We start from the raw sequence: 25,682 nt of genomic DNA on the forward strand, positions 1-25,682 counted from the left end.
ACTGTCTGTAACCATAGCAACAGCTCCAGTACCCACACAGGCACAAGAGAGTTCCCATTTAGGCTTAAACATTTTTACGAAAAACTCTTTTACATTATATATTTATTCAATATTTTTGCCACGTTTAAATAAAGCATTTCATGTTTTTTAACCGTGGATTCTAAATTATTATGGTTAAATTAACCGTGATATTTTTAATCGCGGTTAATAGTAAAACCGTATAATCATGTCATGCCTAATTCAATGCATACTCTTATATATTTATATACAACAGGGTTAATGTTTCAGAAATTACCCTTTCAGAAAATTACAATTCTTACCAGCTCATCTGAAATGCCTGTCTGCTTTCCTCACCATGAAAAACAACTGATCATATCTATGGATGCCTTTAACATATTTACTGACTCCACATATAACTCATGTGATATATTTCATGTTTTCTAAATTCATATGAAAGTTTTGTGCGGGTTACAGACCTACAGACCTACAGCGCATTTCAGGTTGTCAGACCACTGACTGTCTTGTGAGTTTCATTCCTGTAGGAGGCACTTGACACTTGAAAACGAATCCTCCATGCATCCACATTTAAATCTCAGAATGCTTTATATCCATTTGGAGACATTTTACACTGGATAGTTACTGTATTTTTAATAAAAACTGATAATTGCAAGGATTCATACCTGTGAATGAAAATCCACCTCAGCATTATCTATTAAAGCATTTTTAAAAATCCTCATCTAGTAATAATAAACGACTGTGAGTTCATGCAATCTGGCCAGTGCTGAGAAAAGTACCACATGACACTGCCGTCTAGTTGGGCAATTCCAACAGTTTTTTGTCTCAATATTACAGACTCACAGCCATGCAATTTTAGGTATCTCATACCAATACATGTGCCCCCCCCCCCCACAATTCTACACCATTGCCTGCAACAATTTAATGACAACTAGACAGTGGTGTAATGGACTACAGCAGAACAGCAACAAGGATATCAATTATTGGGGGGGCCTGATTACAGGGACATGTTAAACATTGGATTATTCATACTGGTAAAGCTAAATGACAAAAAAAAATATAAAAAAAATAATAAAAAAATAATATGTCCATCGAGTTAAATGGGCAGCATCAGGGTGGACAATAACAGGGTGGACATTCAGTAGATAAATTAACCACTACATGGACTGTGACTGATAACTAGCAAACATATCTGTAAGCTTATATTGATGATTTTATTTCTGTTAACATAAATATATTGACATTTTTAAATTACATTAATTCCCCATATATCTTCCTATGACTGGGTGGACATGTTATGCTTGACCACATGTGACTAACACCACAAAATAAAGGAAAACATAAATAAAACAAAAGTATTACAAACTTAAAATAACTCAAAAGCATTTTGCAGAACGGCTGATGTCCACCTCCAGTGTGTGTGATGTCATTTCATAACATATATCTTCAATGAAAGGTCATGGTATCATGATATAACAGGGTGCGCAATAAATCAAGGGACACACAAAAAACCTCCACTATCAGTGTTAAAATGACACTTTTACCACAAATGAAAACATGTTAGTGAGAAAATTTATTATTAAACTCAACTGAATAGGGGGAAAAAATAGAAATCCAATGATTCGGTGCTTATTTTTGTCAAAGATGTTTGACCAGCAGTTTTAGGGACATGAGGAAGTGACACATTGCAATAGAAAATGATTTACATTATTTACATGTTAACTTTTAAGCTCACAGAAGTGTGTAACATTATAAATAGTCTTTATTCTTTTCAACAAGCCTATCAAACTTGTAATCAGGTGAAATTAAACAGTATAAATACCACACACACACATATAATGGGGACTTAAAAGCCACCGAATTGTAGGTATGACCCATCGGGGATGGCATGAGGGTGAGTAAATGAGAGAATTTGAATTTTTGAGTGAACTATCCTTTTAATCTTAATATTCAGTGTTGGTTCTATAGCACTTTAAACCTAATCAACATTTAATCGGAACTAAGGAACAAGAGAGTACTGACGAAGTAACAATAATGTACTTTGACTTGCCGACTCTTATTTTGAATGGAAAAAAACGGTATTTATCATATTGGGGGTGAGTTTCCTGCAGTAGCTCGTGTTCGCCGCTAGTTGTCACTGTAACTGATAGTTTTCGCTTCTAGAAAGTGATGAGCGCATGCGCAGTGGCGCAAACTGGCGCTGGGCAAGGACATTGGGAGAGAAGTGACATTTGTGTAACGTTGACAACAGTTCTTCTTCTTTATAAATCATTCAGAAATTTACGTCAATCGGATTTAGGCCCACACTTGTACCTCTGCACAGTGAACTGTCGCATCGCTGATTTTCACCTGGTTCACTGAGGACAGGTATGCCTTTAATGTTTACATGCAGGTCAGCTAACTGGCTGGCATTTATAGGTATGGAGACCAACATACTTACTATTTCTTATCTGACTAACTTAATTAGACAGCAAACCGATGACCATGTGAAGAGGAAGTATCCTTTTTTCAGTGGTTCATCTTGGTTTGCTCGTTTCATGAGGGTTTGTATTTGTCAGATCTGGGCTGAATGTGTTGATTTGTGAAGTGTGACTAAAGCGTGATGTGCATGTGTCAGTCTGCATCATACAGGACACTGAAAACCTCTGCTTGTAACAGCTGTAAATGATATATATATATATATATATATATATATATATATTAACAAATGGTCCTGAATACAACTTAATATAGACTCATTATTAAATATCTATTTATATCCAAAAATGTATTGGAATTAATTTTTCCGTGTAATATTTTTTTTTCGGTGGTATGTTTTTATATTGAGCATAAGGTAAATGTAATGTTATTCTTTGCCGTTTTAATAGCACACATGGCATGCCATAGCACAGGAGCGTACTTATTACAATAGACTGTAAGGTCAAAGTAATACCAGGTAATTGATGTTAAAGCTAGGGTGTGTAATCCAGAGAGGCTAGCAGTTAGCAAACTAGCTTTGAAAGCACTTCAGAGGTGTCTCCAAAGCCACGCCTCCTCTATTTCACATGAACACACACAAAGTTAATTCTTCTTGTAGCACGCTCTTGATCCAGACGTTTTTTCGTTGTAGAAGTTTCTTACACGGTCTTTCTTTTCTTGTTTCCTTTTACTGGTGGTTCGCCTTCCATTCTCGCGCTAGCTCTGCACAGCGTTAAGGAACCCGCGCTGATGACGTGTGATTGTCTGCGTGTACAAGTCGCGCGGCGGTATGCAAATATAGATTGACAGACAGGAAGGACATCCTATCATTACATTCGGACCGAATGCAATGATCGGTCGACCATTTTTTAGTCCTGTCCCTTCCACAAAAAATGATCGACAAATCATATATATATATATATATATATATATATATATATATGTGTATGTATGTATGTATGTATGTATATGTGTGTATATATATATGTATATGTGTTTTTTTGTTTGTTTTTTTACATTTAGACATTTTAAATTATTGATTGCTATCAGGATGTGAAGAGACTTTAAACCAGTATAACAAAAAATATTTCTGGAAAAGATTGCACACCCTAGCTTTAAGTCTTGAAGCAGACTATTTTTGTGGCACTTCTCATGTTACTGTCACCCTAGGATGAGTTGCTTTTGTTGTAGTATTCCTCATTTGTAAGTCACTTTGGATAAAAGTGCAGGTTGAATGCATTATATATTTTTTTGTCTTCCCATGCTAGAGTTAAAGGATTGAAGTTGCACTGTGAAGGAGCGAGTCACTAGAGGAAGCAGTGGATGAGAGAGTCACTTTCCTCCTCATTGAGTTGCATGATAATGTCATCTTACTGAGTGTCCACTGAGGTTGCCCCAACACCCTGACTTGAATGGCTGTGTGCAGAGGGGGTGTCTCTCTTTGGGTGGGGTGTGTCAGGAACCATAGCGGCAGACAACCAATGACGAAACAGTGTTGGAATCTATGTCAGGTATACATCTTTTTCATACTAGTAGTGTCTTGACCCAGATAGTGTTTTATGTTTTAAAATGATGTAAATCCGCTTTGCATTTTGGCTGCATTTTCACATCGGGGTGTGTATTATTTTTTAATAATTCAACGATCCGTCGTCAATTATTCCTTACTTATCCAATGCAATGAGTGTGTTTACATGCACTTTAAAAGTTAGATTTCAGTCGGATTAAAGCAATAATTTTTCTTTTTAAAATGTCATGTAAACACATTAGTCTGACTGAAATTGTACCAGTCCAGTTTTTGAAAAATCAAATTAACAGACCTAGATAATGCAGTTGTGGATTAGTTCTGTCCAGCAGGTACGCTCACTGAGCACTTTATTAGGAACACCTGAACACCTACTTATTAATGCAATTATATAATCAGCCAATCATCTGGCAGCAGTGCAGTGCATAAAATCATGCAGATACAGGTCAGGAGCTTCAGTTAATGTTCACATCAACCATCAGAATGGGGAAAAAATGTGATCTCAATGATTTGGACCGTGGCATGATTGTTGGTGCCAAACGGGCTGGTTTGAGTATTTCTGTAACTGCTGATCTCCTGGGATTTTCACACACAACAGTCTCTAGAATTTACTCAGAATGGTGCCCAAAACAAAAAACATTACAGAGCCATCGCTTTGGCTCAATTCTCAAATGGGAATAATTTTTTTCAAAACAATGTTCAAATCTCTGAACAGTTAGTTTCTTGTTCACACCAAATTTGAATTTCTTATTTATTTAAGCAAATTGCACATGTTTTGGTAAATGTGTGCAAAAAAGTACAATTGTCAACAATTTGCACAATAACTAAATGCACATGGCTTGCTGATCAAAACTGATAAGTTGATTCTCAGTGAAACTGTCATACTCTTCACAACTTCTAAACATTCTTTCATCGTGTGAGCCATCACATGCAAAATGATCCATTCACTTATCAAAATCTGTCAGACTTACATGTATATTCCATAAATATCTATGACATGGAGTGTTTGTGATGTCTGCTAAATCTCTGGCCAGACCAACAACATTGTCAGGATGTCCACCAAGAAGATGGGTACTTGTAGTGTTATGTACTGTGAGGAGGTACAGCTTATTGTTTTTTACAAAACTACCGCAGGTTTTTTCATTGTTGCAGGTTTTTTTTTATTTTATTTTTTTTGCATGGATGTCATTTTGTGGCAATTTTCTGTTGACTATATATGACTTTACATGTAAGAAATGTGTAAAAATGGGCATACAAATGTGAATTTTCTGTTTACATGTAACACATTGCTACAAAAATACATTTACTGTGTACATACAAATGTGCATATCCTTTTTCTGTGTACTACAGTATTGTACAGTATTGACTTTTTCCAGTAAACTTTTACTTACTGTTGAAATCGGTATCTAAAAAGCTCAGTGTGATACACGACAGCATTCAGCTAGACAAAACTGGCATTCTTGTATAGTAGAGTAAGCAATGTCAACAAAAAAGTAGAACAAAAATGAAATTTGTATATACCAAACATTTCCAGGGTTGACTGCCATGGTGAAAAAACATCTAAACATTTGACCAGTACGGCTCACATGATGACCAAACAAAACTTTAATTTTGGTGGCATTGGCCAATTTACTGACACAATAACTAGGTTTTGAAGCATGAATTAAATGTTTTGGGTGAGTTACTACATTTTGCAGACATGCAATAGAGTTGTGATGTCCCATAAAACAGTTGTGACAATTGCACTTAAAGTTTAGAGAATGTTAAGACAGTTTCAAAAAATGAGCCAAAGTGAGTGAGAAAAACTGTGAGCAGCAGTTCTGCGGATGGAAACGCCTTGATGATGAGAGAGGTTAACAGAGAATGGCCAGACTGGTTCGAGCTGACAGAAAGGCTACGGTAACTCAGATAACCGCTCTGTACAATTGTAGTGAGCAGAATAGCATCTCAGAATGCACAACATGTCAAACCTTGAGGCGGATGGGCTACAACGGCAGAAGACCATGTGAGGCACTTTATTAGGACCATAGTGTTCCTAATAAAGTGCTTATACACGTCAATCGGATCGCAATAGGCCTCAGCGTTATGCGCACGCTCAGAGAAACAGAGGTGCCGCACTATGTGTATTTAACCCGGAAGTCGAACACAACACAAAGCAGAGAAGAAGAGCAACAACAACAAATGTGTGTGTTTAATTCAGAAGCAATCATTCTAAGCCCTATTCCCTTCAAAGTCTTTACCATCCACTGGAGAGCTTTGGTGGGCTGAAGTGTGTGGGGCTCAAAAATAAAATTTATTCTGAATTCACTTTTAAAGCAATTTTTATTGGAAATTCTTTTTGAAGCTGTCTTGCCGCGTGGCTATCATGATTGTTCCCCCCCTTTGCAGTAGTATCAAATGTCTTTCTTTGTATAAAAAACAAAAAAACAACAACTATAAAAACAGTTTTTCATGATCTTCAGAGGTCTTCAGAAATTCCATCATAAAATACAATAAAAGAGGGAAAGAATTTATAACCGCAGCTACCTTATGTTCCTCCTTAACCACCAGTAAAAGGAAACAAGAAAGACCGTGTTAGAAAATGTACATATACTTTAGCCAAATACATTTAAACTCCGCTTTTCACAATTCCTGACATTTAATCGTAGAAAACATCTTAGGTCAGTTAAGATCACTACTTTATTTTAAGGATGTGAAATGTCAGAATAATAGTTGAGAAAATGATTTATTTCAGCTTTTATTTCTTTCATCACATTCCCAGTGGATCAGACATTTACATACACTTTGTTAGTATTTGGTAGCATTGCCTTTAAATTGTTTAACTTGGGTCAAACGTTTTGGGTAGCCTTCTACATGCTTCTCACAATAAGTTGCTGGAATTTTGGCGCATTCCTCCAGACAGAACTGGTGTAACTGAGTCAGGTTTGTAGGCCTCCTTGTTCTGCCCACAAACTTTCTATCAGATTGAGGTCAGGGCTTTGTGATGGTCACTCCAATACCTTGCCTTTGTTCACCTTAATCCATTTTGCCACAACTTTGGAGGTATGCTTGGGGTCATTGTCCATTTGGAAGACCCATTTGTGACCGAGCTTTAACTTCCTGGCTGATGTCTTGAGATGTTGCTTCAATATATCCACATAATTTTCCTTCCTAATGATGCCATCTATTTTGTGAAGTGCACCAGGGATGATGTTCTTTGGCTTGCAAGCCTCAACCTTTTTCCTCCAAACATAACGATGGTCATTATGGCCAAAAAGTTCCATTTTTGTAACAGACCACAGGAAATTTCTTCCAAAAGTAAGATTTTTGTCCCCATGTGCACTTGCAAACTGTAGTCTGGCTTTTTTATGGTGGTTTTGGAGCTTTGGCTTCTTTCTTGCTGAGCAGCCTTTCAGGTTATGTCGATATAGGACTTGTTTTACTGTGGATATAGATACTTGTCTACCTGTTTCCTCCAGCATTTTCACAAGGTCCTTTGCTGTTGTTCTGGGATTGATTTGCACTTTTCGCACCAAACTATGTTCATCTCTAGGAGACAGAATGCGTCTCCATCCTGAGGGTATGATGGCTACATGGTCCCATGGTGTGTATACTTGTGTACTATTGTTTGTACAGAGGAACGTTGTACCTTCATGTGTTTGGAAATTGCTCCCAAGGATGAACCAGACTTGTGGAGGTCCTCAATTTTTTTTCTGAGGTCTTGGCTGATTTCTTTTGATTTTCCCATGATGTCAAGCAAAGAGGCACTGAGTTTGAAGGTAGGCTTTAAAATACATCCACAGTTACACCTCCAATTCAGTACACCTCCTATCAATAGCTAATTGGTTAATTGTCTAAAGGCTTGACATCATTTTCTGGAATTTTCCAAGCTGCTTAAAGGCACAGTTAACATAGTGAATGTAAACTTCTGACCCACTGGAATTGTGATATAGTCAATTAAAAGTGAAACAATCTGTCTGTAAACAATTGTTGGAAAAATTACTTGTTTCATGCACAAAGTAGATGTCCTAAACGACTTGCCAAAACTATAGTCTGCTAATATTAAATCTGTGGAGTGGTTAAAAAATGAGTTTTAATGACTTCAACCTAAATGTATGTAAACTTCTGACTTCAACTGTATATGCTCACCGTGTCTTCGCTACTGTTGTTAAAATAACCACACATGCAACTCTACTTACAGTAAATCAGGCTTTATGCAGCGCCTCATGTCTATAGCGGGGGAGAGAGGCAACGCGCATAGAGCGAGAATGAGGCGTGTTCAGCGCTAAAGAGAAATATTAGAGGATAAGGTGCTGAAAAATCAGCACTATCTACGCCAATGAGCGTTTAAGGATGTTTACAGCTCCGTTGTTTTGATGCGCTACTCACTTAAACTGTAGAAATGGTCAGATGGGGCAATCTTTGCCATTATGTCTCGTGGTCTGCTAATTGGTGACCGTTGCTCTACTATGACGCAAAAGTTCTACGTCAATTTTTCTCAGCTGACGTCCTTTCTTCACCTATTCAATTGCACATAGGGTCATGTATACTTGGACCGAGAAATGAAGACTGTAGATTGATAATGCAAAAACCTGTGGTAGTTCAATTATAACTGCCCATGTAAACATTCTCAGTAACATTCATACATTTTAAAACAAGTTTCTAGATTCTTTTACTTGATTTTGTTTCATTTGCAGACAACTGAGTTCCACCTAAATGACAACTGTAGGACACTGAGCAGTGCATCATGGGCCTTGGCCCCTCTGAACAGTCTAGGCTACCAGTCCGTTAAACAGTCAGCCCTCTCCCATCCCTTCCACCATGCCTGCCAGCCCAACAGAGCTCCCAACCTGGAGGAGGATGAGTGGGAGCAGGTCGTCAGCCTTTGTGTCCTGCTCAAACCCGGGGAGACTGATGAGCAGCACACCATGGTGGAGGTACCACTGCTCGGGCAGACCAAGTTAAGCGAGCTTCTGGCTTTGGGGCCCAATAGACCCTTTGACTTGCTTTTTCCTTTAACCACTGTTGATGGTAGCAGAGATGATGATATAAGCATTACCAGAAAGATAGGGACTGAGATAACGCCCCAGCAGGAGCTGAGGGAGAGAGGCTCTTTCAGGAGTCTGTTTGAGACGGAGGGATGTCCCACCCCATTTATGTTGGGATCTCGCTTCTATTGCTTTCATTGCCCCGGGACAGAGTCTCACTCAGAGGCAGAGGACAAAATAAGACTGGGACAGGAAGAGCAAAGCTTCCATCCAGCCATCCATTTCACACATTGCAGCCATGCTGAGATGGAGAGTGTGGACAAGAGTTCGAGTCAGAAGGACATGGAGAATGAGGAGAAACTTGCCCTGATGTACGAAAAGTTGAGAGTGGAGGTAAGACTGTCTAGTCTCTAAATGCTCATGTGTGGGTTTGAGTTCTTATTTATTGACTGATCCACACTGTGTTACAGCTGCCCAGTTTCTTTGTGAAAAATCATGACTACAGCTTATACTCTGAAGATGTTGAGTTCATCAATGGTCTTCTGAACACCAAGACAAGGTATGCAGTTTCTAGATACATGTCCTTCTACATCTTTCACCTCATATTCAGTTATACAAGCTGTCACTGAATGTTAGAATCTTTTTGTACTGAAGAGGTTGAAATCTTTGTAGCTCAGCTAGTAGAGCCTGGCGCTAGAAACTAGAGGTCGACCGACTGTGGGTTTTGCCAAAACCAATAACTAAGGTGGTGGAAAATCGGCAGATAGTTTTTAAAATCTGTTTATTGAATGTTTAAAAAAAAAATATATTCTTACCATGGTGGGCACAGGTATAGAGGCTACATGAGTACAAAATGAATACAATTCCAGATTCAGTTTATTGTGCAACCAAAATCCCAATAATAATAACTAGGGATGTCATAAAATATTTATATCGATTATTGATCGGCACGTTGTTTTATCAGTACAATTTTTAGGCATCAATATATTACCATCAGCCGATATTTAAATTAGAAGCCTAATTTGTGTGCTTTAAATTCACAGTCAGTTACCTTCCATTCAATGTAGTGTGACGTAATAGCTTCGGGAAACAACAAGGGTGTGACATAACATTTGCTAAAGCCGGTCGCGGCATGGACAAGGCACAGATCACACACACATTACGAGCTGATGGCAGTCCAAAGTTACAAAGGTTTTTGTACTTCAAGAATGAACAAAGTGATGTCTCGCAGGGAACAGCCAATAGCATCTCACGCTTTAAGGGAACCAGTCGTTTGCAGGTTGGTGTATGAAACTGGTGTAACTGTGCAAACTGAACAGTTAGAAATGGCGACGTTTATCATGCAATTTCTCTGTATGCAGCCTTGAATAGGTCTTTCATTCAAGCTGTCCAACCACAAAAAGACATACTTGCAACTGAAAATACATATTGTAGGCTCTATGAAAGATACTTATACACAGTATATCATCCAGTAATGACTAGAGTAAATAATCTTTGTCTTTTGATAATTTTTGATTACATTTTATTGAAAACTATACAAGTTGAGCTCCATGGCACTGCAGAATTTTGAGCAGCCTCCCGAGACGGCGAGCCCACGGTGTGAATGTACTATGCCTCCATTCATAGAAAATAATTGTTTCGAATTTTAGAACACGCATTGTCATCCGCCAGATGCGTCCGTTGTGGGACCCCCTTTAAATGACCCTGCCGCGCACACTTTACCAAAGTTGTGTTGAGAAATAGTTTGAAAAGACAAAGATTATTGTGCAGCGAGCAACCCTTTTTGGGGTGCGTTGCGGCGGCCTCCTCTTTGGCCCCCCCAGCAGGTGGTGCCCTATGCGACCACCTAGTTTGCCTATGCCTAGAAAAGGCCCTGGATATGTGAAAATGGCATCTATCCCAAGCCTAATTATAACCAGAAAAAACATGAGGATTTGGTGCATATCGTCACCAAAAATCAGGAAATTTCAGTAGCTAACCCGACACCAATGCGAAAGACATTTCACCATTTTTCATACTAAGAAAACAAACAAACAAAAACACAGCAGAAACTGATATGCTAATGAGCACACTCCTTTATTTCAAATAAAGAAGGACATTTTTAATATAAAATTTACAATTTTAATTAAAACAATGCTATAGAAATTGCCTTTATTTCCATATGATGAAAACCAACAAAATAATAATAATAAAATCATACTATAGAAATGTCATTATTTTCTATACCAAGAAAACAAACAAACAAACATAGCAAAAGCTGATAATCTAATGAACACACTCATTTATTTAAAAAAAGTGACATTTTAATAGAAATATTCACAAGCTTAATTAAAACCATGGCATGAAGCCTTCAGATGTTTCTCAGTTAAGTACAAATGAATAATTTTTAATTAAACAGTCGGTAATAAAATAAAGAATACAGAAATGAATTACAAACAAGAAAGCAAATTAAAACAATGGAACAAAGATACAAAGTAAACAGTGCTTGAAGCAGTATAAAATATTCAAATAAACATTGACATTTCTGATACATATGGCCAACAACTATGGTGAAAATCCTAATGCTGTAATTTATCCGCGACCGTCGAGGTACAAATTCTGTTGGTTACATACAAAAAATGATAATTTTTGTGCTTATAGCTTTTAGACTAGACTACAAGACTCGATAGCCAACAATAATACTGAATAACCAAATCAGAAAGTGCCATCTTTTACACCATTATTTTCTTAATGAGTGATTGGTTTGACAGCACTCGGGTACAGAATGAAGTCAGCACTATCAATACCGTAGAAAAATTGGTATTGTTACTTTTTAAAATTTGAGTATTGGCTTGTTATTAAAGTACTGACATCCCAACAAGCCATTGCTGATTGTTTTGTCTGCTTTGTATCTCTGAAGGGGCCGTGTAGCATACCAGCTGGCTCTGACACTTTGGCGATTGATGTGTCTGTGTTACTATGCAGAGGCTCAGCTGGAAGTGCTGAAGTTGACCAAGCATCCAGAAGACGGCTCCATCAAAGCTCGCTGGAGAGTCAAAGGCCTTCCCTTCCACTCCCTTCTGGTGTTCTTCTACAAAAAAGACAAGAGCCAACTTTACAAGTAAGACATGCTCTGACAGCATATACATTTTTTTTTTTGCCTTTAATCATCTTTGTTATTAAACCACTCTTTTTTTCAGAACATATGATGCATTCTCCACCTTCTATCTTGGCTCTGATGGACGAATACACTGTCATAAAGTTGAAAAGGTGAGCTTGCTTGCTGCTAAGTGTGATTAAGCCAGCAGGAGTCCCTTTCAGGACCAAACCGGTCTATAAGTTGCTTTGTAGTTTTTAGTCTGAACCTAACCCTTGTCCATTGTGATGACCTTGTTTCCGTGGTTAACCTTGAATGTTTTTCTGTGCTCTGGTGGGCAGGTTATGCAGGCTCGCCCTCCCTTGCTGCCCAAAGTGACCTCAATGCTGGCCGGGGCCGTGGTGGCTCTGGGCATTCAGGAACACCGACCAGCCCTCAACCTGCTCCCACTCCTGCTGTCTTCATTCCGACAGGCCCGAGCTTGAACTGCAAAGATGAATACAGCACTTCCTGTAGATGTGCATGCTCAGGAGGACGTGTGTTTGGTGACACCATTAAAAAGACTGAAAAAGATGCAGAGCGTAAGATTCAGAGAGAGCTATATTGAGTGTCCTGAGTGAATTGCAGGAAAAAGAACAAACGAGTTACAACTAATGTCACTTGAAATCATCTCCTGTGTCCACTCTTGAATTTCCACTATTTGAATAACATACACTGATAGCAGATCAGCTCTAAACACAACTTCATCCTGCACTCATGAAAATGTAACCGCTTTCAAAGCCTAGCTTAACACATATTACACAATAAGACAGGATAACACAATATTCCTTGTCATTTGAGCCATCGTTCATTAAACAGAAGATTCATGCTTTTGATCGCACAACTCTTTAACACAATTATGGTAAATCATGTAAATATAAAAATGCAAGCTTTGTTAAAACACAGTCCAAATAATTACATGTCCAGATCACATTGAGTTATAAACCAGCAGAGGTGGGGGTCTAATAGAAATCGGTCATGGGATGGTAAATAAGTCTTGATCGGCTTACATTGTAATATGTGCTTGATTATATATTTTTTGTATTTATATATTCATTGCTGATTTCATCAGTTGTGTTGATTGGATAAAGAGAGAATGCTCCAAGGATTTATCACTCTTTGCTCATTTATTTATTAAAGGGATAGTTTACCCAAAAATGAAAATTCTCTCATCATTTAATCACCCTCGTGCTATCCCAGATGTGTACGACTTTCTTTTTTTGAACACAAAGATTTTTAGAAATATATTTCAGATCTGTAGATCAATACAGTGCAAATGAATGGTGGCAAGAACTTTGAAGGTCCAAAAAGCACATAAAGGCAGCATAAAAATAATCCATAGGACTGCAGTGGTTTAATCCATGTCTTCAGAAGTGATATGATAGGTGTGGATGAGGAAACAGATCAATATTTAAGTCCTTTTTTACTATAAATTCTCCTCCCTGCCCAGTAGGTGGTGATATGCACGAAGAATGTTAAAGAGGAGATTTATAGTAAAAAAACATAAATATTGATCTGTTTCTCACCCACATCTATCATATCACTTCTAAAGACATGGATTAAACCACTGGAGTCATATGGATTATTTTTATGCTGCCTTTATGTGCTTTTTGGACCTTCAAATGCTGGCCACCATTCACTTGCATTATATGGACCTACAGAGCTGAAATACTCTTCTAAAAATATTTTTGTGTTCTGCAGAAGAAAGAACATCATAAACATCTGGGATTGCATGAGGGGGAGTAAATGATGAGAGAATTTTCATTTTTAGGTGAACTAGCCCTTTAAGGAGCATAAATTAATAAGTCTTCAGGGTTGCTGCCTTTTTCATTAAATATAAGGGAAAATGATGCCAGGGATTGCCTTTGAGAGTTTAAAAGTGTAGTTTCCTTGTGTAGGACTTGTGTTTGTTTGCTCACTTTTCAGTGTGTGAGTCAATTGATAACAGTTTGCGACCGATATAACTCTCGCATTGCCAAATCTAGTACTGCACTGGTCTTAATTAAAATGCCATGCCGTCCATGTAAATTAAAACACTATGTAAGACTACATGCTTCCAAAATGAAATCTTTCCCCATCCTTAACATTGCATGGATTTTTATCCAGGTTAATTGTTCTTTTCAGCTAAGATTTATTTATCTCCACCAGTTCAACAATTGGCTTTGCGTCTGCTGATTTGGTGTTGTTCACAAAAAAAAGGTACACAATTCCAACATTTCCAATTACATAAGCCTCTAATGGTAACAAAGCGTTTAGTGGACTTCCTGCATCACAAAGTAAAGAAAAACTCCATTCAGAACACATCTGTCTCAAGTGTTTGTGCTTTTAAATTGACAATAAAGCATGAAACATAGTCAACACAGCAACACAAGTAATTCCAAATGTTTAAACAGAACCTTATGAAAATACAAGTCAATGTTCTGGTGATGTGAGATTGCTTCTGCTCAAGTTAACCAAAAAACCTGGTGTGAAAATATTGTGTGAAAAATAAAATGCATACTGACATCAGTATCTTTGGTCTCTATTCTTCTATCTTGCCAAATTCCAGCAAACTATTTAAAACCTAGCCTGTTCAATATCATTGCAACTGATTGGACACAAACCAGGTTGACTGAGATTAAACAGATTCTTCAGAAGAGCCTGCAATTACGTGTGAAACCAGTTAAGCCAAATTAAACCACCTGATTTAACTGACATGTGCCCAATTGAGCCATTGAGGGTTCTCTCTGGATTTGGGTATGAGAATTATTTTATTTGCGAAATAATTAGTTGTACAGTATATAATGGCACTTTCCATTAAAGTGATATTTCGGGTTCAATTCAAGTTAGGCTCAATCGACAGCATTTGTGGCATAATTTTGATTACAACAAAAATTTATTTTGACTCGTTCCTCTTTAAAAAAAATAAAAAATCGAGGTCACAGTGAGGCACTTACAATGGAACTGAATGGGGCCAATTTTTAGAGGGTTAAAAGGCAGAAATGTAAATTTGATAATTTATAAAGCACTTACATGAATTCTTATGATAAAACACGTGTAATTTGAGCTGTAAAGTTGTTTAAATCATCGTTTTTACATTCGTTTTAGGGTTTGTTGACATTACATCGTCATGGCAACAAAGTTGTAAAATTTGCTATAACTACCCAGAAAAGGTTGGTAAGTGATTTTATCACACAAAAATCATGCATATTAAGTCTTGTGGCTATACTTTTGAAACAGTGATTTAACATTTACTGATTGACCCCATTGACTTCCATTGTAAGTGCCTCACTGTAACCTCGATTTTTGCTTTCTTTAAAGAAAAGGAGGGACGAGCCAAGGTTGATTTTAGTTGTAATCAACATTATGCCACAAATGCTTTCAATTGAGCTTAACTTGTACTGGACCCAGAATATTCCTTTAAGAAGGTATAAAATAGGGCTTTGAAACTCAATGTCTTTGTTCTTTTTCAACAGCAGGCCAGTGAAAATACATGCTTAACCTCTAAGTTGTTTGTCCACCTAAGGAAGGCACAATATACATTGAGCTGTTTTATTTTATGTGGTTTGCAACCCTGTTTGATGCTATTTCTTACAATAGCTGAGAGCAGCATTGAATGGTTGAGCTTGACAAATACAGCACTACAATTTACGTCTTCCTGCTATGCTATAGAAAGGGTCCTGATGATTTAACTTCCTGGGTGCCACAGTTTTATTGCTTTAAGAAAGTAATGGGACACCGATTTGTACCCTATTTGTGGTAACATGTCAAAGCTGTTTTTGTAAAAGTAAACCATAGCAAATAGAATTGAGGGGCCGGATTCATCAAAACCTTTTTAGGGTAAAATATACGTTTGTAAGAATGTTGTGCAATTTTTACTTTTTGGGAATACAGCAAATTTGTAACTTTTTTTCTTGAGTTATAAAATACCAAGAAAATAGTAGTAAAGAAGAATTTTTTATAATTTTTTATTAAGGATGTTTCGTGAATTCGGCCCGTTTCTTTCTGGCCAAAACAGACATGGAGGCAAGACAGCTGTTATTTTAAACTACAAGTAATCGTAGACATGGACCATTTTTATTTTTCAGCAACATGAAATTGGGAGCCAACACTTAGTTTTTGGCATGCAAGAAATAATTACAAATAACAGCAAATGCATCATTATGACTAAATACAAGTCCTAAGTGATGAATTGCACAGTGCTGTACATCCATTTCTCACGTTCAACAATATGTTTGTGCCTTGTAAACATCAAACTTGGTTTTCTCTTGGCATTATCTACACATTTAGATGGTCAAGCTGAAATGAATTATCCTTGTGTATTTGTCCCTGAATTACAACAGTTATCATTGCTATTATTAAAACAACTTATTACAACAATATACAACTAATTTACAATGGACAGGGACACACGTGAATCCTAGCAGTGTAAATCTGGCTTTGAGATGACACGGTGACATTGACAATGTCTTAGATGCTGTTACTGAAAACAGTGCCTATTGCACATGACATAAAAGGAATTAAGTCTAGTTTCTTTACAGAGCATTCTGGCTCCTCTATAACAGTCTAGTTCACCGTCTCTGTCTATATTTAGTCACTATCCACACATTTGACTCTGCAAACATCTGAGTTGCGTGTGTCAGTTGCCGATTTCAAAACGACTGGTTCCCTTAAAGCGTGAGAAGCTATTGGCAGTTCCCTGCGAGACGTCATGATCATGGCCATGCGTTTGACGAAGAGAAGACAGATGTGTAAACTGAGCTGTTTTTTAGGAGTCCTCAGAGAAAGCTCTGTGTGTGTTGGGGAATCGCTGCTGGTTATAGTCCGGATCATCACTCAGTCTTTTCTTTATATCACTTTTCACCTGTAAGACAAAGGGTATTAAGAATGACATTTTAATTTTCTGTCACATAGATTGCATAATATATATATATTTGTACGAATTATTTTAAAGTATTGCAATAGTTTATCTCATGGTACTATATTGATGTCAGTTTTTCAGATGAATGTTTTTGGTCCCACTTCATATTAGCTGTATTTAAAAATTTTGGGTGAAAAAGACATTCACAACAACTCAAAACAAGTGTGTAACAAGGAAAAATAAGTCAATGCACAATCAATTATTTCTATTGGACCAAAATGGAAATGCAGAAATACCAATGCATTTAAGCCTTTGATAGATAGGCTGTTTCATTTGTAAGGATCTCCACCCCTACATTGTGGTAGACAGCAAGGGTGTTTGTGTAAAGATATGCTATTGCGTAATTTTTTTTTTCACGGATACTGATTGTGTCTATGCTCTATGACGAAGCAGGAAATAACTGATATAATACCGTTTCGCCAGGTCCCCAAAATCTCACCTCTAGTAATAATCTAAAACCCTTTCTTACCTGTTGCGTGTATGCTTCCTGTAGCTCTGGTGCCTCTAGATCCCCGTGTAGGCTGTCTGGGGTAGTAAAGGGCCGAACCCCTGCTGCTCTGGCAGCTCGACTCACGGCCTCAGAGAGTGAGAGGTGAGGGCCCTCACCCTGTGCGGTCTATAAGACAGAACGCATAGAAGTATGAACGTAATGGGAAAATCTAATGCAAGCCAGACAATATCTGCTGCAATATATGTAAAGGAAGGATATCTGTTCAGAGCAATGCATAGATTTCCTGAATTGTTCATTTTGCATTAGGGTGCCTGCATATAGTACGTCAGAGAATGCCATTTCAATGGGAGCGGTGCAACGTAAGGACACAGAGTAACAATTCTACCACCCAAGGTTGAGAAAATTTCAAGTTTTGCTGCAACGTACTCTGACAAAGGCATCCAGTAAAAGTGAGAATTTCAGAAAGGCAGCTTCAGTTGTGCTTTTGGAAATTCTTTTGCTTTCTGATTTCAAACCAACCTGGCATCTTCCACACTCTCAAAACTCATCTTACGACCCATCTAAACAAAAAACCCATCTTCAGTCTGACCCATTATTAGATACTTTACTGTTAATAACAGTACAGCTGTTAACAATCGCACAGCAATAACAATTACATACACGTTGTTGGCATACAAAAGGCACACAGAGTGCACTGCAAGTTACAGCAAATGTATTAATATTAATAATATTTGGTAAAGAAAAACACTTAAGATGCATAAAGTTGTTTACAAAGATGCCGTAATATGTATTATATTTGAGATATAAGAGAACTCCCATAAGATTAAATGCAAATGCAAAAATGCTGCAAAATGAAATACATTATGAAGACAGTACACACAAGATCAGAGAGATTATGAATGGCTTCATAGGAATCCACTGTTTCTATTCAAAATGCTAATCGTGATGAGAAATCACGTAAAAAAAATTACAATTTATTTCATCGTTGGGCAAAGAAACAAAAAAATGTCACTCACTGTCATAAAAAGAAGAAAAACCTTGCTTTATTGGCACGCCAGTGGTAACTTAAGGTGTGAATGGCTTCATAGGAATCCATTGTTTCTATTCAAAATATTAATTGTGGTGAGAAATCGCGGAAAATATTAGCCTTTATTTCATTGCCGGGAGAAGAAAAAAAACCGACACACTGTAAGAAAAAATAAAAATAAATTTGCTTTGTCACTGCATGCAAATGTTCGCTTAAGGTGTAAATGGCTTCATAGGAAGCCATTGTTTCAATTCAAAATGTTAATCGCGATGAGAAATTGCATAAAAAATTACCATTTATTTCATCGATGGGCAAAGAAACAAAAAAAAACGACACTCACTGTAATAAAAAAAAAAAAAAAAAAAAAAAAAAACTTTGCTTTGTCGGCATGCAAATGTTTGCTTGGTGTGAATGGCTTCATAAGAATTACATTTATTCATTTGACAGATGTTTTTATCCAAAGCGACTTACAAAAAAGGAATAATACATCGTAAGTGACTCATCTTAAGGAGACAGCAGTACAAAACTTGCTGCATTACAAAGTTTCACTTCCATCAGAATAGTACTATACAACACAGATTAGAGTGCAACATGAATATATAATTTCTTTTTTTTATGAGTGCATGGTTAAGTGTAGTTTTAGATGTGTTTTTAGCTGTTTTATTGTTTCAATTCAAAATGTTAATCACGATGAGAAATCACATAAAAAAAAAAATTACCTGTTATTTCATTGACGCAAAGAAACAAAGAAAATGACACTGACATAAAAAGAAAAAAACCTTCCTTTGTCTGTGCGCAAATGTTTGCTTGAGGTGTGAATTGCTTCACAGGAATTAATTGTTTCTATACAAATGTTAATCCCGATGAGAAATAGCGTAAAAAAACAAAAAACAAAAAACATTTATTTAATCAACGGGCAAAGTCACAAAAAACGACACTCACCGAAATAAAAAGAAGAAAACAAACCTTGCTTTGTCGGTGCACAAATGTTCGCTTGAGGTGTGAATGGCTTCATAGGAATCTATTGTTTCTATTCAAAATGTTAATCGCGATGAGAAATCACAGAAAATATTTGGTGTGCGTGCAGTCCATTCCATTTTTGTCAGATGAGTTGTCTATCTTTCTTTAGTGCAGGGGTAATCAATTAAAGTTCCAAGAGGTCCGGTCTCTACATTTCCTTCTCAGCAAAGGTCTGGATAATAATACGTAGCTTTCACAGTGTCATATGGCTATGAAATTATATAATATATATTTTTGAATAGTTTTTATAACTTCCACGTTGCCAGCAATAGTACTTTGTAAAAAAACCTAAACAATCAAAATAGTCTCTTCAAAACTGGGAAGGGATGAGGAAATTTGGGGCCCAGAGACAGCCAAATTAGTGGGGTCTGAGAGATCTTCTACCAGAAGATTACAATATTTCATCAAGAATTCACCAGTCGAGGGCACTTGGATATGAATATTAAAAGATAAGATCAACAGATCATTTTGAAGCTGAATGACAGCAGTCCAGTTTTACTGTTGAAATATTTTTACATCCAGAATATATGGGACATAGGGGTGCCCCTTGAATTTTTATTTTAGAAAAATGTAAAAGTCTGAATGGACCCTTTTTATATTTCCCTTAAAGTGAGAATCTACTAACAAACAAACAATTTACATAACAGTGAAGCATTAAAATACTGTTTGCTTAATTTAAGTATAAATAGGCTTTCCTTGCCACTCATACCATGACAACAACAAAAATCTGTTTATTTATTATGAAAGGCTCATAACCTCCTGATTAAATAAAGCTAAATTTAGTCCGGATTGAATTGTCTTTCGTTCCGGATCTGGACCGGAGTCCGCCTATTGAGTACCCCGCTTTAGTGTGTAGGTGCCAATAATGATCTACAGAAATTTTGGGTGAATGTATGCAAGTGTTGGCATGAAATGAGCACCGACCTTCCTCCTCTTGGCTGGCATTCCATGCAAATAAGCATCAGACAGGGGCGGCTGCGCTTTTATCTTCCTCTGTGTCAGCATGTCATGTCTTATGATGGGTACCCACTCCTTAAAAAAATAATTACACGTACACATCAAAACAGTTTCATTATTATTTTCTTAAATGAAAAGGTAAAATGGTTAATAAATAAAGTGAGATTCTCACAGGTGGAACTGCTGCTGCCCACGGTTCCACCTCTCCATTTGACTCCACCCTCTCTGTTATTGCCATGGCTCCTTGTGTTTCTTCTAACAACGGCCTGTATCGTGGTTCTTCACCATCAAAAGCATCTCCTGCGGATTCCATGACTCCCTCTGCAGTGGTAGCAGGGGCAGGAGACAGACTCTCCTCCATCTGGAACATCAGTTTAATCACATACTGTATTACTGTCATAATAATCAGCTTTTAGTGCAGATACAGAACCAGATCTGCATAGGCATTAAAGGACCGTCATTATGGAAAGGCCAACAGTCACTTATGCATCTCGAACTGTACAAGGAGTACAGTTAATCACTGTTCTTGAAACTCTTGCTGGAAAATGAAGCCAGTACCAAATGGCATACTGTATACCTGATTCCATGGTCTTCTAATTCAAAAATAAAAGTGAAAACCTGCCGCCATGAAGCTGGGGAGTTGTAGGTGGTTACCAAGGCACTGCTATGGGGTTACTTAGGTGTTCTGGGTCGTTATGAGGTGGTTGCTTACTGGCCCAAGCCAAGTATTTATTTTCCCCATTTTATCATCCACCAGATGGAAATCATTTGTGCGATTGCTTAGAAAAGTAATAGCACAACTCATCTAAACAAGCTGCACGATTTGAGGTATCATTCATGTGTGTAGTACAAACACTTGAGAAAGATATGCCAAAGAATGCTCTTAGGGTTAGGAGTTTGTTCAAGTGCCTAAACCCATATATGAACAATTGTAATGATAATGTGATGCTTGCCTTAGCAGGGTATGGAGTGGGTTAAATGCACAAGAGGATCAGGAGTGTTTAGGAACAGTATCATTCTTAGAAAACCTGAGCAAACTTCAAAGAAAATATAACAATTGCAGACTGGTCCCTGTTAAGAGTATATGGTTCTTAGCCTCGCGTGGACGTTTGCTATACGCAACGCATAATTTTTATTAATTTATACCAACTAAATACTGTTTACAACACTCTAGACTGTAATTTAAGGGTTAAATTTCTGATGCACCAATTCACATGACACAACGACATGACGTCGATGTCCGTGAAGCGCTTCTATGTGTGCAGAGCCAAAATAAGAGACTCTGGTAAGAAACTTCTAAGTTTTTTTTATTTGAAACCTGTTTGGGTGTAAAGAGTGGTGTCACTAGTTTTGTTTGCTATGCCACTTTAAAAAATCCATTCATTTTTTACGTATCAGTACGCTGATAAACAATGTCCACATACGTGGATTTTGGGATATTATTCCCAAAATGAAAAAACATGTTCGTTATTTTGAATAACTTTCAACATTAAAGGCGGAGTAAGCAATTCCTGAGAAAGACAAACACACTCCTCCTTTCAGTGTTCCTTCAGAAGCTCCGCCCCCCAAATTCATGCACGTGCAACAGTGTTGTGTGGATCGGTCCGATCCACTTTTTTAATTTTCCCATTTAAAGAGCCAGGGCTGTGTACAAACACCAGATTTTTTTTCAGCGCGCACACACAGAACGGACAGCTAGCGGACCGTTAAGAGATATTCATGGAATTTTACAAAAAGTATATTGGATTAAAATGACTTACTCCACCTTTAATACATCTGTGAGTCATTTTGCTTTATTTTAATATAATATTTTTTTATATTTTATTTTATCATCACTGTACAATATACGGTTCTATTCATTAACATTAGTAAATGCATTCCTATATTCACTGCATTTTCACATTGAAAATCAATGGGTTAATCCAAAAGCTGAAAAATGTTACTTTCAGAGGCTTTATATGGAGTTAGGATGAAAATATGGTGCATTTTGAACTGTTCTGAGACCAGTGCAGACAGACAGCACACTGGAGTCATTCACTAAATAGGGAGCAAGGGAACATCCTATTAGCTCTCTATGCAGCTAAGTACATTCAATCCAAACTTCCTATCAAAAGTTCAATTTCACACTGCAGATGATGTTTGGATCACTCAACATGTTTGGCAGACATGGGACAATAGTAATCAGTACATAGATTCAGAATGTATAATGTATAATTTTATTTTAACATGGTTGGCTGTGATTGGATTATGCTGGCCATTACTATGAATCAGAATTAATTATGATAATTTCTGATGTAATGTCAGTAACGTCTCAAAAACATGAATAACCAACAATCCTGGAAACATAATAAAAATCTGACTTTCTATAGCTTGGTCTTATTTAAAATTTGACAACTTAGTCCCGCTGCCCACATACCTGTATGTTGCCATCAATTTTTAGGAAAACTATTTGCTCTAGAATTATTATTATTATTTCATGTTGATTAAGTGGTACTAGTTACACATCAAAAAGGTAAATGTAAAATGCACACAGCAAACACGCTCGGGTCTCAGGAGATTAAACCCTGCTGATAACAAAACCACTGTTCCATTTCTTGGAAGTGAATTTCAAGATGTGTCCTGAAAGTCTTACAAGAAATTAAATCCTAGAGGTCATTCATTTCCAGACTATTCAACTGTTCAAATAAATCACAGCTCAGCTTAATAGAGCAAGATGGAATAAAGAAGGTGGCATGTAAACAAGACTGATTGGTTTTCTGTTCAAACTTACCTCTACACTCATGTTCTCTGATTGTTGGTCTGCTTGTGAGTCTGACTCTGTTCTCCGAGAAGACTCGCCCTGTAAATGAAAGAGATAATAGAACAGATTCACTTCATATTTACCCAGTTTGTGAGTGTATCCTGTACGTTTCGCACCAGCTACTGGACAAGACGATAAAAGTGATAGTTCACCCAAAAATGAAAATTGCAGTTTTTTTCCAGTGGTTTAATACATGTCTAATATGATAGCGATATGATAGTTGTGGGTGAGAAACATATCAATATTTAAGTCCTTTTTTACTAAAAATCTCAACTTTCACTTTCTTCTTTTGTTTTTGGCCATTTGCAGGGGGGAGAATTGATAGTAAAGGTTTATAGTAGGCCACTATTCACTTGCATTGTATGAACCTACAGAGCTGAAATACTCTTCTAAAAATCGTCATTTGTGTTCAGAAGAAGAAATAAACACATCTGGGATGGCATGAGGGTGAGTAAATGATGAGAGAATCTTCATTGTTTGGGTAAAATATCCCTTTGATTCTGCTACTAGCTGACATGTTGGGTCTCTTTCGACTAGTGGATCAAATTACCCAAGTTGCACTTGTTCAATATGGTGGAAGCAGTGGGAAAATTCTGTGTATTTGTGGTCAAATATATTTTAGAATTATTTTTGCCAAAAGTGACATTTACAGTTACATTTCATTATAGCTGAAAAATGTCTAGCTATTATTGCAAATTAAAAATAATTTTAAGGTTTATTGTGTTTTTTTTATTTTGTTCTTTGAAAGAAAAAAATATACTTGACACAACATAATATGTCGCTAAAAATACAACTGTATAATTTTTTTTGTGGTAGAGCCAGCGGAAATGTTGGCAGGGCAAAGCTGAACTACTGGCCAGCAGAAAAATAAAATCCTATTGTTGGGCCCTGTCTAGTATCCTAATGAGAGGGTAGGGGATAAAAAAGTTTTATACAGAAAATAACCATGCAATGCTTTGGTAATACTATGCCTATAAAGCTGAATTGAACTGAATGCGAGTGAAGGACCTGTGTGTAGATGACATAATGCTGGATCTGATCATCTGTAACTGGATTGTGCTCCAGAATCACATGAAGCCTCATGGACATCATACTGGTCAACCAGTTCACCAGACTGGGGTTCACTTCTGCTGACATCCTCCTCTGTGTGAGGAACAACAAATGAGGAAAACATCAAAATATACACATTCAATAGAAAGCCAAAATAAACTTCTGACAGAAGTCGTCGGTGGATCTTACAATTCTGTGGTTGATGAGGGTGATTAGAGCCCTTTGCTCTCCTCTCAAGCAGTAAAGATTGAGGGCCAGACACTCAAATAGACCCTGAGTGCACAGATACAGCAGACGCTGTCCAAATGTGTTATCTGGGAAGATCAGAAAGATCTTATCATCAGAAAGACAAAGTCAAATTCTGAATAGTGTCTGTAGGGTCTATAGTGGTGTTTGTGCTCAAGTGGATAGTGTAGTGGTCACCTGTGCAGCGCAGAATGTGTGTGGCCATGCGTGTAAACTGCTGTCTTAGGAAGGACATGTTGGTTTGGATGATGTCCACTACCTCTCGAACATTCACTGTGGACTGGGATGCACACAGCACAGAGATCAGCTAGACAAGTGTCTGTTAAGAGTCTAATTAACAAGCATTACAGGGTAAATGTGTATGAAGGACATATAAAGTACAGACTTACAAAACTCTCTGCAATATACTCTTCCAGTCCATTGATCAGATCCTCAGAAGTGCTCTAGAGGAGACAATTGATACAGTCAGCCTTTTCAAAATACAACAAAGTATAAAGTATAGTATATATAAAGTAGTATATACAGTTGTGCTCAAAAGTTTGCATACCCTGGCAGAAATTGTGAAATTTTGGCATTGATTTTGAAAATATGACTGATCATGCAAAAAAACTGTCTTTTATTTAAGGATAGTGATCATATGAAGCCATTTATTATCACATAGTTGTTTGGCTCCTTTTTAAATCATAATGATAACAGAAATCACCCAAATGGCCCTGATCACATACCCTTGAATGTTTGGCCTTGTTACAGACACACAAGGTGACACACACAGGTTTAAAATGGCAATTAAAGGTTAATTTCCCACACCTGTGGCTTTTTAAATTGCAATTAGTGTCTGTGTATAAATAGAGTTTGTTAGCGCTCACGTGGATGCACTGAGCAGGCTAGATACTGAGCCATGGGAAGCAGAAAAGAACTGTCAAAAGACCTGCGTAACAAGGTAATGGAACTTTATAAAGATGGAAAATGATATAAAAAGATATCCAAAGCCTTGAAAATGCCAGTCAGTACTGTTCAATCACTTATTAAGAAGTGGAAAATTCGGGGATCTCTTGATACCAAGCCAAGGTCAGAGAGACCAAGAAAGATTTCAGCCACAACTGCCAGAAGAACTGTTCGGGATACAAAGAAAAACCCACAGGTAACCTCAGGAGA

The 25,682-nt window shown here is 37.3% G+C and overlaps 2 protein-coding genes across 4 annotated transcripts in view; one reads left to right on the forward strand and one right to left on the reverse strand.

The window, feature by feature from the left end:
• Positions 1-2,137: 2,137 nt before the first annotated feature.
• LOC127425530 (uncharacterized) lies at positions 2,138-13,343 on the forward strand. The gene is made up of 7 exons (XM_051671624.1): positions 2,138-2,382; positions 3,741-3,983; positions 8,671-9,354; positions 9,432-9,520; positions 11,861-12,061; positions 12,141-12,210; positions 12,379-13,343. Exons 2-7 carry the CDS (start codon positions 3,885-3,887, stop codon positions 12,520-12,522), a joined length of 1,287 nt encoding a protein of 428 aa, XP_051527584.1. The 5' UTR covers positions 2,138-2,382; positions 3,741-3,884; the 3' UTR covers positions 12,523-13,343.
• A 2,750-nt stretch (positions 13,344-16,093) lies between these two features.
• The window catches only part of bag6l (BCL2 associated athanogene 6, like), a 28,734-nt gene continuing 19,145 nt past the window's right edge, over positions 16,094-25,682 (reverse strand). For all 3 annotated transcript variants that reach the window (XM_051670578.1, XM_051670577.1, XM_051670576.1), the window contains 9 exons: positions 24,917-24,970; positions 24,705-24,807; positions 24,471-24,595; positions 24,240-24,374; positions 23,202-23,270; positions 20,604-20,792; positions 20,399-20,506; positions 17,446-17,592; positions 16,094-16,919 (listed from right to left, as the gene is read on the reverse strand). In XM_051670578.1, coding sequence (XP_051526538.1) covers positions 16,824-16,919; positions 17,446-17,592; positions 20,399-20,506; positions 20,604-20,792; positions 23,202-23,270; positions 24,240-24,374; positions 24,471-24,595; positions 24,705-24,807; positions 24,917-24,970 — 1,026 coding nt within the window. In that variant the 3' untranslated portion in view covers positions 16,094-16,823. The remainder of the gene's footprint in view (positions 16,920-17,445; positions 17,593-20,398; positions 20,507-20,603; positions 20,793-23,201; positions 23,271-24,239; positions 24,375-24,470; positions 24,596-24,704; positions 24,808-24,916; positions 24,971-25,682) is intronic.

This window comes from Myxocyprinus asiaticus, chromosome 34 (assembly GCF_019703515.2).
Source record: "Myxocyprinus asiaticus isolate MX2 ecotype Aquarium Trade chromosome 34, UBuf_Myxa_2, whole genome shotgun sequence".
In the NCBI taxonomy this organism is placed as follows: Eukaryota; Metazoa; Chordata; class Actinopteri; order Cypriniformes; family Catostomidae; genus Myxocyprinus; species Myxocyprinus asiaticus.

What these genes read in the sequence shown, in the direction of transcription:
- LOC127425530 (XM_051671624.1), top strand. Translation starts at nt 3,885, where the DNA reads ATGGCTGTGTGCAGAGGGGGTGTCTCTCTTTGGGTGGGGTGTGTCAGG. An exon ending in AGTGTTGGAATCTATGTCAG is followed by an intron (nt 3,984 to 8,670) that starts GTATACATCTTT and finishes TTTCATTTGCAG; the next exon opens with ACAACTGAGTTCCACCTAAA. An exon ending in ACGAAAAGTTGAGAGTGGAG is followed by an intron (nt 9,355 to 9,431) that starts GTAAGACTGTCT and finishes ACTGTGTTACAG; the next exon opens with CTGCCCAGTTTCTTTGTGAA.